The sequence below is a fragment of the Dipodomys merriami genome, unplaced genomic scaffold, assembly GCF_024711535.1.
Source record: "Dipodomys merriami isolate MVZ:Mamm:240054 unplaced genomic scaffold, mDipMer1.0.p SCAF_6, whole genome shotgun sequence".
Classification (NCBI taxonomy): domain Eukaryota; kingdom Metazoa; phylum Chordata; class Mammalia; order Rodentia; family Heteromyidae; genus Dipodomys; species Dipodomys merriami.
In genome coordinates this window covers 11,466,227-11,479,765 of record NW_027206179.1, presented here as the reverse complement: position 1 = coordinate 11,479,765, position 13,539 = coordinate 11,466,227, and the positions used below count along the sequence as shown (strand labels likewise).

General features: G+C 61.1%; 2 protein-coding genes across 2 annotated transcripts; both read left to right on the top strand.

Moving 5' to 3' along the window:
* The first annotated feature begins 649 nt into the window (after nt 1-649).
* Nucleotides 650-3,619, top strand: LOC138813941 (leucine-rich alpha-2-glycoprotein-like). Its single transcript, XM_070002545.1, has 2 exons — nt 650-754; nt 1,970-3,619. The coding sequence occupies exons 1-2, from the start codon at nt 729-731 to the stop codon at nt 2,994-2,996; spliced, it is 1,053 nt and encodes a 350-aa protein (XP_069858646.1). The 5' UTR covers nt 650-728; the 3' UTR covers nt 2,997-3,619.
* Nucleotides 3,620-6,536: 2,917 nt separating this feature from the next.
* On the top strand, nt 6,537-12,674 carry LOC138813473 (perilipin-5-like). Its single transcript, XM_070001910.1, has 7 exons — nt 6,537-6,681; nt 7,830-8,013; nt 9,525-9,607; nt 9,900-10,071; nt 10,420-10,640; nt 11,103-11,201; nt 11,719-12,674. The coding sequence occupies exons 1-7, from the start codon at nt 6,622-6,624 to the stop codon at nt 12,172-12,174; spliced, it is 1,275 nt and encodes a 424-aa protein (XP_069858011.1). The 5' UTR covers nt 6,537-6,621; the 3' UTR covers nt 12,175-12,674.
* Nucleotides 12,675-13,539: the final 865 nt, after the last annotated feature.

The following is a 13,539-nucleotide window of genomic DNA, read 5'->3' as shown; positions in this document are numbered from 1 at the left end:
CACTGCTCTTCTCCCGAAAATAGCTATATTTGGTTTTTGTCAGTTGTGGATCTTGAACTCAGGGCCTGGGCGCTGCCCGTGTGCCCTTCAGCCACAGCGCCACTTCTGGTTTTCTAGTGGTTTTATCGGAGATAAGAGTCTCAGGGACACCCCTGCCGGAGCTGGCTTTGAACCACAGTCTTCGGATCTCAGCCTCCTGAGTAGCTAGGATGACAGGCGGGAGCCACCAGTGCCCCAGACCTTTTTTCTTTCTTTTTTTAAAATGTTATTCAAATAAAGCCCATCATTGTACTGAAAGCCCAGTCCGTCACCTATTCCTGCACTAAAACACTGAGAGGATTACAAACACAAAACTTTTTTTAATGAGCTTCCGGATTGTTCCAGTAAGTTACACTTCTGCCCCCCTCCCCTCCTGCCCTGCTCCTTTGACCTTTGACTTCTGGGATAGGGAAAGTGAAGACTCAGCCCAGGAGACATTCAGGTGCCCCCCCCCCCAAAAAAAAAAAAAACACAAAAATAATAAAAGATAACAAACTGGGCTTAGAGACCCAAGAAGGAGAGGGCAGAAAGCTTTGCCAGGAAACAGTGTTGCAACCCCGGCTGTCGCTCAGCAATGGGGTGGGGACTTCCTCGTTGACCCTCCCTCCCCCCAGTCCGGGCAGGTATAAGGCTGCCAGTCCCAGGCCCCCCCAGCCCCAGCAGCTCGGGGAGGCCGGAGAAGACGCAGCATGTTGTCCTACAGCCCAGAGCAGAGGTAGGTTCCCAGCCCCCCTCCCCCGACACCCTGTCCATCGGAGGGAAGGGCGGGCCTCACAGAGCCACAGGGACATTCCATGCCCTCCCTCCAGAAAGATCAGGGACAGATAGAGGCCAGCAGGCAAGGCTGGGCAGCCCCGGCCAGTGCCGGCCACGGCCACGCATGCACGCGCACACCTTCACACCCAAGAGGAGCGTGGGAGAGGATTCCTCCCAGGGACTCCGTGGTCCTAGTGACCTGGGGTTTCATGGGAGACATGGGAAAACCCAGATTCCACCCCTCTCCCCTTCCCCCAAACCTGCCCTGCCTGCTGCCGCCCAAAGCCAGAGCTCCCTTCCCCCTCTCCTTCCCTCCCTCCCTCCCTCCTTGCGTTCCTTTTTTCCTTCCTTCCTTCCTCCCTCTCTCAGCTGTACTGGGGATTAAACTCAGGGCCTGGGCGCTGTCCCTGAGCTTTTCTGCTTATGGCTAGCGCTCTACCACTAGAGCCACAGCATCACTTCTGGTTTTTTGGAGTAGTTTATTGGAGATAAGAGTCTCACGGAGAGGGCTGGGAAGGTGGCTCAGTGGTAAAGTGCTTGCCTGTCATGCATGAGGCCCTGGGTTCGATTCCTCAGCATCACCTAAGCAGAAAAAGCTGGAAGTGGTGCTGTGGCTCAAGTGGTAGAGTGCTAGCCTTGAGCTGAAGAGCTGAGGGACAGCGCCCAGGCCCAGAGTTCAGGCCCCACGACCGACAAAAAAAAAAAAAAAATGCCTCACAGAGTTTCCTGCCTGGGCTGGCTTGGAATCTCAATCCTCAGATCTCAGCCTACTGAGTAGCTAGGATTACAGGTGTGAGCCACAGCACCACTTCCAGGTTCTCTGTGTACGTGGAACCGAGGAATCAAACCCAGGGCTTCGTGCCTGCTAGGCAAGCACTCTGCCACTGAGCCACCTTGCCAGCCTTCCCCTTCCCCCCTGCCCCAAGGAGACTTCTATCTTCAATTAACCACCCAGAACCGGAGCAGCTGTGGCTCAACTGGTAGAGCAAGCAGCCTTGAGCAAAAAAGCTCAGGGACAGCGCCTAGGCTCTGGGTTCAAGCCCCGAGACTGACACCAAACAAAAAAGAAAGAAAAAGTAGGAGGTGAAGGGAGTAGGGCTTGCATGTGTGTGTGTGTGTGTGTGTGTGTGTGCCCCTACTGAATAAGCTCATTAAGCATCTCTCTTGCCTGCAGCCCTGAGGGCTGGCATCCCTCCCGAATCCTGTTTCTCCTTGCACTGTCTGTGGCCTGGGCACAGGGCACCCTCCACAGCCCCAAAGAGTGCCTCATCGTGTCATCTGCCAATGGCAGCGCCATCTCCTGCTTCTCCCCGGCCAGATTCCCCAGCCATCTCCCCGCTGACACCTTCCACCTGGCTGTGGAGTTCTCCAACCTCACCTTGCTGCCGGCCGCCGCCCTGCAGGGGGTTCGAGGCCTGCAGGAGTTGCATCTCTCTAGCAACCAACTGGAGGCGTTGGAGGCGGACCTCCTGCAGCCCGTGCTTGGGCTGCGGGTCCTGGATCTCACCCGCAACGCCCTGCGCAGCCTCCCCGGGGGGCTCTTCCACCAGGCCTCTGCCCTCCACACCCTGGTGTTGAAGGAGAATCAGTTGCGGGGCCTACGGGCCTCCTGGCTGCAGGGCCTGAAGGCACTCAGCTTCCTGGATCTGTCCGGGAACGGCCTCCGGGCTCTGCCGCCCGGGCTGCTGGCCAATCTGTCCGCCCTGCGCACGCTTGACCTTGGGGACAACCAGCTGGAGACCTTGCCGCCCGGCCTCCTGCGGGGGCCGCTGGCTTTGGAGCGCCTGCACCTGGAGAGGAACCGGTTGCGCGCCCTGGCGGAGGACCTGCTGTGGCCCCAGCCCCGCCTGCGGTCCCTTTTCCTCCAGGAAAACCGGCTGGCCTCCCTGGAGGCGGGCCTCTTCCGAGGCCTGCAAGGGCTGGACATGTTAGATCTGTCCAATAACTCGCTGAGCAGCCTTCCCAGAGGGCTCTGCGCGCCCCTAGGGAGGCCGGCAGCCCGGGACATGGAAGACGGCTTCGACTTCTCCCACAACCCCTGGCTCTGCGGCCCCAACCTGCAGGACTTCTACCTTTGGCTGCTGGACAATCAACACAAGATGTTCTCCAGAGAGGACACACGGTGTGCCCAGCCGCAGGCCTTGAAGGGAAAGCCGCTCCTGGAGGTGGCCAGCTCCCAGGGAGGCCTGGAGCTGGGGTAGGCGTGGGAGAACCCCATGTAGCACCTCAAACCCCCACTTCGCTTCCTTCAAGGGCCTCATTCCAGTCTCCCACTGCTCCTGGGATCCCCTGTCAGCCAAACTCCCCAAACCTGCCCCCGGCTGCCCAGTCCCCTGTGTGTTGATCCTCTGGCTAGGGCTTCTTTTCCTGCCTGCCATTTTCCATCTTTTGTCCCCTGGTTGCCCCCCCAGATCCTTCGTCCCTCCCGCTGGCTGAGTCCTGGCCACCCCAGGGAGGTGTTTTTGTTTGTTTGTTTTCTGTCAGTCCTGGGGCTTGAACTCTGGGCCTGGGTGCTGTCCCTTGGCTCTTCAGCTCAAGGCGAGCGCTCTACCACTTGAGCCACAGCGCCACTTCTGGTTTTCTGGTGTTTTTTTTAAGAGATGGAGTCTCACAAACTTTGTTGCCCGGGCTGGCTTTGAACTGTGAACCTCAGATCTCAGCCTCCTGAGTAGCTAGGATGACAGGCGTGAGCCACCAGCGCCTGGCATGTTTGTTTTTTAATCTACCTTCATGTCCTGGGGACTCCGGGAGGGCTAAGCCTGGAACCCTGATTCCTCTCACCAGATTCTGCCCCAGATGGTTAATAAATAACTATGGAACAAAATCTAACTGGTCTGTGTCCAGATGTGGCTTCATCTGGAAAGTAGGCATGGTCCAGTGCCAGCAGCTCATACCTATCATCGTAGCTCCTCAGGAGGCCGAAAATGGAGGACCAAGGTTCAAAGCTTATCACCAAAGAACCAGCAAAAAGCTGGAAGTGGAGCTGTGGCTCAAGGGGTACAGTACCAGCCTGAGTTAGTTCAAGCCCTGGGACCAGCACACACACACACACACACACACACACACACACACACACACACACACACACACACACACACACACACACGGAAAGAAGAAAGGCAGGCATCAGAAGAGGGATGAGGAATTGAGACCCAAAAGCCTTCAATGTTCCCAAGTAGATGGCTTGTCCTTAGGGTGGGTTGTCATTGGCTCCTTCCCTCCCTCCCTCCTTCCTCCCTCCCTCTCCCCCCACGATCCCGGGGCTGAGCTGGAAATAAAACCCTGCTCATTGCCGGGTGTCATTTTCCCTGTGGACTCCTGCCAGCCCTTGTGTCCCAGATCGCACAGGCAGGTCTTCGCTGTGTCACATTGGGCTGCTCTGGCCCAGGGTGCCTGCTCAGGGTACACCCCAGGGGCTGGAGGGAGCTGAAGGCCTGGGTGGAACTGGGGGGGTTGAGTCCTCACAGCTCAGATCTGGGAACCCTTGTCCATGCAGAGTTGGGCATGGGAGGCTGGAGTGAGGTTTCGGGGAACTCTGAGCTGTTTGGGGTTGCCTAGGTTCAGCCCCCTAAGAAAAAGGATCCTGTTATATCCAGGTCGAAAGCCTGTGGTCTGGAGACGATCAGGCTGGATTCGTATTGGATAGTTACAAAGCCAGGACAACTGATTTCAGGTTTTGTGGAGGGATAGGGGTACTGGGATTTGAACTCAAAGCCTGGTGCTCATTGGGCTTCCTTGTTCATGGCTTGTTCACCTCAAGTCCAGCTTTTCGCTGGTTATTTTGGAGTTGGGGGGGACCCCTAGAAATTTTCTGCTTGGGATGGCCTTGAACCCAGTTCCTGCAGATCTCAGCCTTCTGGGTAGCTAGGATTAAAGGCGGGAATCTCCTGAATCTGTCTGGTTTAAGCATTTGAACTCTATTTGGCTCATTTGTAAAAATGAGAGAAAGGGCTGAGCTGGCTCCTGGCTTTCAATAGCAGATTTACAGGATGAAAGAAGCCAGGCATTGGTGGCTCAGGCCTGTCATCCCAGCTACTCAGGAGGCTGAGATCAGAGGATCACAGTTCAAAGCCAGCCCTGGCAGGAAAGTCCATGAGACTCTTATCTCCAAGGAATCACCAGAAAATTGGAAATGGAGCTGTAGCTTAAAGTGGTAGAGCCCCCGCCTGCCCTGAGCTGAAGAGCTGAGGGACGGCGCCCAGGCCCAGAGTTCAAGCCCCACAACTGACAAAAAAAAAAACAAACAATAAATACAGGGCTGGGAAGGTGGCTCAGTGGTAGAGTGCTTGCCTAGCATGCATGAAGCCCTGGGTTCGATTCCTCAGTACCACATACACAGAAAAAGCCAGAAATGGCACTGTGGTGCAAGTGGTAGAGCGCAAGCCTTGAGCCAAAGAAGCTCAGGGTCAGTGCCAGGCCCTGAGTTCAAGCCCCAGGACAGGCACAAAAGAAAAAAAAAAGGTGTGTGTGTGTGTGTGTGGAAAGTGACTTGCCCAGGGTCGTTCGGCCAGGCGTTGGGGGGTGGCGGGGGGGGGGGGGGCTGCCTGGGGAGTCATTCACATCAAGGAGCTCAGTCCTGGGGCATCGAGCGTCTCGGAGTTGCTATGGAAACCGCGGAGCCAGGACCCAGCCGGGCAGGACCCTAAAGCTCCGCCCCCGGGAACACACCCCCTCCGGAGCCTTCCTCTCATTGGTCAGTCCTCGAAAAGGTTCCCGCCCTCTCCCCCACCCGATGCTTTATAAGGCGGGTCTGCCCGCCAGCGCGGGGGGCGGAGACGCGGCGGCCGGGTGTGGGGTCCGCGGGGCGCAGGCGCGCGGGGGCCGCCGGTGAGTGCGGGGCGGGGGGCGCCGGGCCCCGCAGCGGGTTGGCTGGGCGCGGGTCCCGCGCGGGGCGCGCTGGGCCCGAGCAGGTGGCCGGGACCCTTGTCCCAGTTGGCCGGGGTTCCGGACGCGGCGGGGCCGAGCCCAGGGCTCCGAGGGCGGCGGCCCCGTCCCCCCGCCCCGCCGGGCCGGGTGACCTTGGGCCCAGCGGTTGGGCTGGCCGCGTGCCTCAGTTTCCCTGCCTATCCAAGTGGGGTCTGCAGCTTCCCACGCGTGGACGCCCGTCCCCAGCCACCAGGGGACACAGCGCAGAGGGGCGAAGGCGTGTCCCCAGACTCACACAGCAGGGCAAGGGGAGACAGGGGTCACCCCTCAACCGGGTCAGAGAGCCCCCCAGGCGCTGAAGCCCCCCCAGGCGCTGAAGTCCCCCCCAGGCGCTGAAGCCCCCCCAGGCGCTGAAGTCCCCCTCCTGGCACTGAAGTCCCCCCCAGGCGCTGAAGCCCCCCCCAGACGCTGAAGCCCCCCCCAGGCGCTGAAGTCCCCCCCCCAGGCGCTGAAGCCCCCCCCAGACGCTGAAGCCCCCCCCAGGCGCTGAAGTCCCCCTCCTGGCACTGAAGTCCCCCCCAGGCGCTGAGGTCCCCCCCAGACGCTGAAGTCCCCCCCAGGCGCTGAAGCCCCCCCCAGGCGCTGAAGTCCCCCCCAGGCGCTGAAGCCCCCCCCCAGGCGCTGAAGCCCCCCCAGATGCTGAAGTCCCCCCCCAGGCGCTGAAGTCCCCCCCAGACGCTGAGGTCCCCCCCCAGGCGCTGAAGTCCCCCCAGGCGCTGAAGCCCCCCCCAGACGCTGAAGTCCCCCCCAGGCGCTGAAGTCCCCCCCAGGCGCTGAAGCCCCCCCCCAGGCGCTGAAGTCCCCCCCAGGTGCTGAAGTCCCCCCCTTGGGGGTCTCAGAGGCGGTGGAAGGGCGGCTCGCTAGGGTCTCCTCCCCGCAGGCTCACCCTGCGTGTCTACCATGTCTGACCACGCGGCGGCCACGCAGGACCCCAGACCCAGCTCCGAGCAGGAGCAGCAGGTGAGTGACCTCCCCATGGCACAGCTTCCAGCCAGGCCGGCCCCGTGTCCACCTGTGATTCTGCCATGTCCCAGGGCTGGGACGGACAGCCCAAGCAGAGTCCACCCCCGGCCACGGTGTCTAGAAGCTGCATTCTAGATCAATCGATTCTGATGTCCCATCCCCAAGCAATCACGCCACAGAGTGTGGTGTGTGTGTGTGTGTGTGTGTGTGTGTGTGTGTGTCTGTCTGTCTGGGGCTTGAACTCAGAGTCTGAGTGCTGTCTCTGAGCTTTCTCATTCAAGGCCAGTGCTGAGCCACAGAGCCACTTTGGGCTTTTTTGTTTGTTTGTTTGCTTTGTTTTGTTTTTGTTTTTGTTTTTGTTTTTTGGTGGTTCATTGGAGATAAGAGTCTCAGAGACTTTCCTGCCCAGGCTGGCTTTGAACCCTGATTCTCAGATCTCAGCCTCCTGACTAGCATTACAGGTGTGAGCTACAGGTGCCTGATTTTATATCTGAACTTATTTTTTGGGGGGGGTCCAGTTGTGGGGCCTGAACTCTGGGCCTGGGCGCTGTCCCTCAGCTCTTCAGTTCAAGGCTAGTGCTCTACCACTGGAGCCACAGCGCCGCTTCTGGCTTTTTTTCTTTTTGCTTATGTGGTGCTGAGGAATTGAACCCAGGGCCTCATGCATGCAAGGCAAGCGCTCTACCACTGAGCCGTCTTCCTAGACCCTTTTTTTTTTTTTTCTGTTGGTTGTGGGGTTTGAACTCAAGGGCCTGGATGTTGTCCCTGAGCTCTTGCTCAAGGACAGCGCTCTACCAGTTTGAGCCACAGCTCCACTTCCAATTTTTGTTTTGTTTAATTGGAGCTGAGGGTCTCAACACGGCCTTTGCTACCCAGGCTGGCTTCGAACCATGATCCTCAGATCTCAGCCTCCTGAGTAGCTAGGCATGAGCCACCGGCATCCAGCTTTCATGTCAAAAACTTTTAACCTTGTGCACAGGACTGACAGCCAGTATGGCCCCCCCCAATCCTTCTGTGTGCATCTCCCTAACTCCTCCATTCCTCCCCACACATCTGGCTGGGAGAGAGGACCAGCAGGCTTGGGGGCCTCCAAGCCACCCCCTGCCTCCCCCGGGTGCCTCTCTGATACCCACTCCCTCCCACAGAACGTGGTACAGCGTGTGGCAGCCCTGCCCCTGGTCAGGGCCGTCTCTGATGCCTACTGCTCCACCAAGGACCGGCACCGGGTGCTGGGCTCTGCCTGCCGCCTGGCTGAGCACTGCGTGTGCGGTCTCACCACCAGAGCACTAGACCATGCCCAGCCGCTGCTTGACCACCTGCAGCCCCAGCGTGAGTCCCCAGCTTGTGTTCCTGGGTCACCACCCGCCCCCCTTGCTGCCCAGAATGACCTCAGCCCATCCTCCTGAGCCACGTGCCCCAGCCCTTTTTGCCTTCATTATTTTGGGGACAAAGTCTCCTGTTTTTGTTTTGCCCAGGGCTTGGCCTGGGAAAGAACAGAGTTTCTCCCACCTACATCTCCTCATAACAGCTGGGATGATAACTATAGCCTACCATACACCCCGCTTGTTGGTGGAGATGGGGAGCTTTTTGTCTGGGCTGGCCTTGCTCCTTGATCCTCTTGATCTTTGCCTCCGGAGTAGCTGGGATTACAGGATACAACTCTCTTTAATGTACTTCCTGGGGCTGGGAAGGTGGCTCAGTGGTAGAGCGCTTGCCTTGCATGCCTGAGACCCTGGGTTCAATTCCTCACTCAGCACCACATAAGCAAAAAGGAAAAAGCAGGAAGTGGCGCTGTGGCTCAAGTGGTAGAGCGCTAGCCTTGAGCTGAAGAGCTGAGGGACAGCGCCCAGGCCCAGAGTTCAGGCCCCATGACCAGACCCCCCCAAAAAATGTACTTCCTGTGTGCCCTCCTGTAGACACCCCACCCCACCCCACCCTCGACACCTCCATCTCTTTCCTTGTCATGCACCTCTTTAAATCTGCTCAGCTGGCCTTACGCCATCACCTGCTGAATTGTGGCCTCTCTTCTCTGGTCCTCTCCCCTCAGCCTCCCCCCACCCACCTTTTCTTTTTTCCAGTCCTGGGGCTTGAACTCAGGGCCTGGGCACTGTCCCTGAGCTTCTTTGGCTCAAGGCTAGCACTCTACCACTTGAGCCACTTCCAGCCATTTCTGTGTATGTGGTGCTGAGGAATGGAACCCAGGGCTTCTGCATGCTAGGCAAGCACGCTACCACTGAGCCACCTTCCCAGCCTGCCTCCCTCCTTTGGTCCAACATCCCTTGGGTCCCTTTGTGTCCCCCCCCCCATCCTTATGCTGGTCCTGAACCACACAGCTTAGCCCTGTCTAGTCGCTCAGGGGTCTAGCCTGCTGGGTGAGTGGGAAGAAGACTTTGGGCTCCTGTCTGACTGAGGAATCAAATCACTCGAGAATTCCAACCTGAGACCCCTCCAGCCCCTTCCCAGTGGCTCCTGGGACCTTGAGCTTCCCTGAGGTCATTGGATCTGGGTGGGGCTCGGGGGGTCACCATGGAGGCTGAGCTGGGCAGCAGGGCAGAGGCAGGGGACAGGGCAGGCTCTGTGGGGTCAGGATCACCAGGGAACGGCGTATGGAGGGGAGGCCCCGGGCTCCCTGCGCCCCCGGGCTCCCTGCTGTGTGTCCAGCCGCTCTGTAGCTGCTGGAGAATGGGGGCGGGGGTCCTCCAAAGACTGGCCCACCTCTGGGGTCTGCTGTCCATGGCCCGGGCTGGGGCCCTGTCTCTCTCTGTGTTGCCTCTCTAGCCCCCCACTCCCTCCCTCCCTCCGATCACCCCATGTACCCCCAACTTCCCTTCTCTCCCCAGTAGCCACAGTGAACCACCTGGCCTGCAGAGGCCTGGACAAGCTGGAGGAGAAGCTGCCCTTCCTCCAGCAACCTTCGGACACGGTACCGGGATGACCAGCTGGTGGGGCCCCCGCAGAGGGGTCACCCCCCCAAGTCTAGGCAGGGGAGGGGGCCAAGCCCCTGCTCAGAGGAAAAGAGAAACATCAACAGCCAGAGACGCCTCCACACGTAGCCACACTCCCCCCCCCACAGGGGAGGGTTCTATCTCCCCATCATTTGATAGAGGGGAAACTGAGGCACAGAGGCGGGAAGGGGCTTTAGGGCCCGGCCCCGGTAGCTGAGGTTGGCAGGGCTGCCGGCCTGCAGCGCCCGCAGTGGCTCTACTTCCCGCCAGGTGCTGACCTCGGCCAGGGACACGGTGGTCAGTGGGGTCAGCGGGGTGACCGGCCTGGCCCAGCGGGGCCGGCGGTGGAGCGTGGAGCTGCGGCGCTCGGTGAGCCACGCCCTGGACGTGGTGCTGGGCAAGTCTGAGGAGCTGGTGGACCACTTGCTGCCCCCGACCAGTGGTGAGGACGGGCCCCGATACCTTCCCATGCAGCCATGGGTGAGGGGTGGGGGTGGGGCCGGACCAGAGAGGTTCACCACAGGCAGAAGGCCACACAGCACCACAGGGAGCCACTTCCACACCCCTCTGCCCCCCGCCCTCTCCCCCCACACACACACGAGGCTGTCTAAATGGCACAGCATAGCTATGGGTCCAAACCCTGGGTCTCCTCAAGGCACCGTGTGGGATTTGAGCTCGGTGCCTCGGTTTCCCTCATCTGCAGGCTGCAGCTCCCAGTCGTAGCTGGTGTTGAGGGTGAGCACAGAGGGGGAGGGGTGGCCATGCTGACCCCTGCTGTGCTCCTCCCCAGAGGCTCTGGAGGCCGAGGCCCAGGGCCCGGCAGCGGCCGGGGCGGAGGCGGAAGCGGCCTCCACGGAGGAGCAGAGACGCCAGCAGGGCTACCTTGTCCGCCTGGCCTCCCTGTCATCCAGGATCCGCCATCTGGCCTACGAGCACTCTATAGGGAAACTGAGGCAGAGCAAACACTGCGCACAGGAAATGCTGGTCCAGCTGCAGGAGATGCTGGAGCTGGTGAGAGGCCTGTGACCTGGACCAAGTGGGGGCCGAGCACCCGCCCAATCCACGGGGGGGGGGGGCAGGGCCCGGCTGCCCGAGCTCCCAGTGGAGGAGAGGACGCGGGCCTGGTGGTGCCTGCCTGTAATCCCAGCCCACAGGAGGCCCAGGCGGGAGGACCGCAGGTTCCAGGACCTGCTCGCGCTCGCTCACATCTCCACCCCCATTTCAGATGAGCCCAGTGCTGACCCTTGAGTCACCTTCCCCGCTCCCCGCCCCGTCCTCCTCGCCTCTGCCACTAGAGGGCGCCTGTGAGCGCCAAGCCCCACCCCTCCCTCCCTCCCTCCCTCCCTCCCTCCCTCCCCGCTCTGCCCGGCCATCCACCCCGCAGCCCACAGGGCCCTGCGCTTTAGCTTATTAATGGAGGGGCAGACGGCGCCTGTCTCGTCCGACGCTGACGCCCCTGTCCCTGTCCCTCAGATCCACAGAGTGCAGGACAGGGCAGCCCTGCCCGCCAAGGCCCAGGAGCCCCGGGGGGACCGCAGCCCGAGCCCCCTGCAGAACGGCCGCTGCGGCCAGGTGAGGGGCTGGGGGGGGCGCGGCCCAGCAGGGGAGGGGCTCCCCGCCAGCCTGGGGCTGCGGGACCAGGCCGACCGCGACTCAAACCAAGTGCTGATGATCAGATGCTAGCGGCTCACGCCTGTCACCCCAGCTACTCAGGAGGCTGAGATCTGAGGATCGCGGTTCGAAGCCAGCCCGGGCAGGAAAGTCCCTGAGACTCTGATCTCCCATGAACCACCGGAAAACCGGAATCGGCGCTGTGGCTCAAGTGGTAGAGCGCTTGCTTTGTGCTGAAGAGCACAGGGACAGCGCCCAGGCCCTGAGTTCAAATCCCAGAACTGGCACTTGCACGTGTGCACACACACACACACAGTGTCTGGGGGGGAAACTGAGGCAGGTAGCCCAATCCCATTTAGAAGGTGTTCAGGGGGGAAACTGAGGTACCCAGGTGATCCCAGCCGAGGATGCCCAGAGGGGAAACCGAGGCAAGGCAGGTCCCCAACCCGCGGCGGTCCGTGCGTCTGTCTGTCGGCAGGTGGAGCTGGAGAGGCTGGCGGCGGAGCTGGCACGCGCGGTGGAGGCGCTGGCCGAGGCGCTGCCCCCCGGCGCCCAGGCCCGCGTGGCGGCGCTGCGGGCGGGCGTGGCGGCGCTGCGGGCCGCCCTGGAGGACGCGCGGGGCCCCCACGGGCAGCCGCGGCCCGCGGAGGTGCCGGTGGGGCCGGCGCTGGCGCTGTGGGCCGGGCCGCTGCCCTGGCTGCTCGGCCCCTTCGCGCCGCTGCTGGTGGAGCGCGCGGAGCCCATGCTGGACCTGGTGACCTGCGTGGACGAGGTCATCGGGGACCCCGACCCGCGCTGGGCCCACATGGACTGGCCGGCCCATCAGAGGGCCTGGGCGGCCGGGCAATCCCGGGCAGCGGGGGGCACCCCGGGGGACCCCGAGCCCCCCAGCCTCCGGAGTTCACACACCCTCATGCCCGAGCTGGACTTCTGACGTTGCCCGGGCGCTGCTGATCCTCGGCGGCCGCCGGGCACCCCACAGCGCCATCCCCGCTGCCCCCAACAGGCCACTGCTGGGCCTGGTGGCCTTGCCTGTTACCCCAGCTGGGAAGGACCCCCCCCCCCAGGAAGGGGGCCAGGCAAAGCCTCAGCCCATCACCAGACCCTGTCTCTACAAAGGGAACTGAGCCGGGCGCCGGGGCTCCCGCCTCTCATCCATCCCAGCTCACTCAGGAGACGGAGGTGGGAGGCTCCTGGTTCAAAGCCAGCCCGGGCAGGAAAGTCTGCAAGACTTTCTCCACGTCAGCAAAAAGCCAGAAGTGGAGCTGTGACTCAAATGATAAAGCACCAGCCTTGAGGCTTTGGGTTGTCCTTTTAAAGCTCAGGGACAGCGCCCAGGCCCTGAGTTCAAGCCCCAGGACTGGCGCAAATACATTTTCTATCTAAAAAACAATACCCAGCTAGATGGAAATAAAGTCAGAAACTCTGAGAATCGCACAGTGTTCTGGTCTTTCCCTTTGGGGCTGGACATCCTGGACAGAGGAGCCCCTGCCCTGCCATGTGTTCTCAGAACAAAGGTGCTTCTGTGTTGACGACCCTCCTGATCTCGGGCTCCTTGAGTAGCCGGCATTACAGGCGTGAGCTATGGCACCCGGTAAGAACCAAATCCACGGAGAAAGCTGGGGACCGGACCGGCAGGGGACGAAACCAAGCCCTTCTCTCCCAACCTCCTCACAACCGTAGCCGCCGGTCCGGCTGCTGTGGCACAGGTTGGGGATGGGGGAGACGGGCAAAGGCCGAGCAAGGGTGGCGGCCGGCCTCCCCCTTCACCCCAACGCCTGGTCCTTTCACCGCATTCCGGGCGGTGGCTGGGCAGGGGTGTTGGGAAAGCAGCACCCGCAGGGCATAACGTCAGGGCGGCCTGTGGCTGCCCTGGGACGTTGTCCAGGGTGTGGTTCTGGGAAACCCAGCCAAGCAGCTCCCACATCTAACAATAAAGCCAGCCGGGCACCATGGCAGCCGCCTGTAATCCCAGCTACTCAACAGGCTGAGATCTGAGGAGCTCAGATCTGACTGTAGCTGCTCCTGCTACAGAACCTCCAGAGCTCCCAAGTGTGCTCTGACCAGCTTCCTCCTGAGTCCCTGTCCCCAGCTACGCAGGCCCCCCACACCCTTCCCACCCAAGGCTCATTGACTCCTCCCCCAGGAAGCCTCTCCTCCAATGGGACGGCCCATACTCACCTGTCCAGCTTGATGGACAGGCCTGCAGGCTCCTCCCACCAGGGCTGGTGGTTTAAATACAGAATCCCAGGCCCCCAAATCCACGTGGAGGTTTGTTGCCATTAGCTGAGGATTTATT

Coding starts and splice junctions, on each gene's coding strand:
- LOC138813941 (XM_070002545.1), top strand. CDS start 729: ATGTTGTCCTACAGCCCAGAGCAGAG. Junction 755..1,969: donor TCCTACAGCCCAGAGCAGAG/GTAGGTTCCCAG, acceptor TCTTGCCTGCAG/CCCTGAGGGCTGGCATCCCT.
- LOC138813473 (XM_070001910.1), top strand. CDS start 6,622: ATGTCTGACCACGCGGCGGCCACGCAGGACCCCAGACCCAGCTCCGAG. Junction 10,072..10,419: donor CTTGCTGCCCCCGACCAGTG/GTGAGGACGGGC, acceptor GCTCCTCCCCAG/AGGCTCTGGAGGCCGAGGCC. Junction 10,641..11,102: donor TGCAGGAGATGCTGGAGCTG/GTGAGAGGCCTG, acceptor CCTGTCCCTCAG/ATCCACAGAGTGCAGGACAG.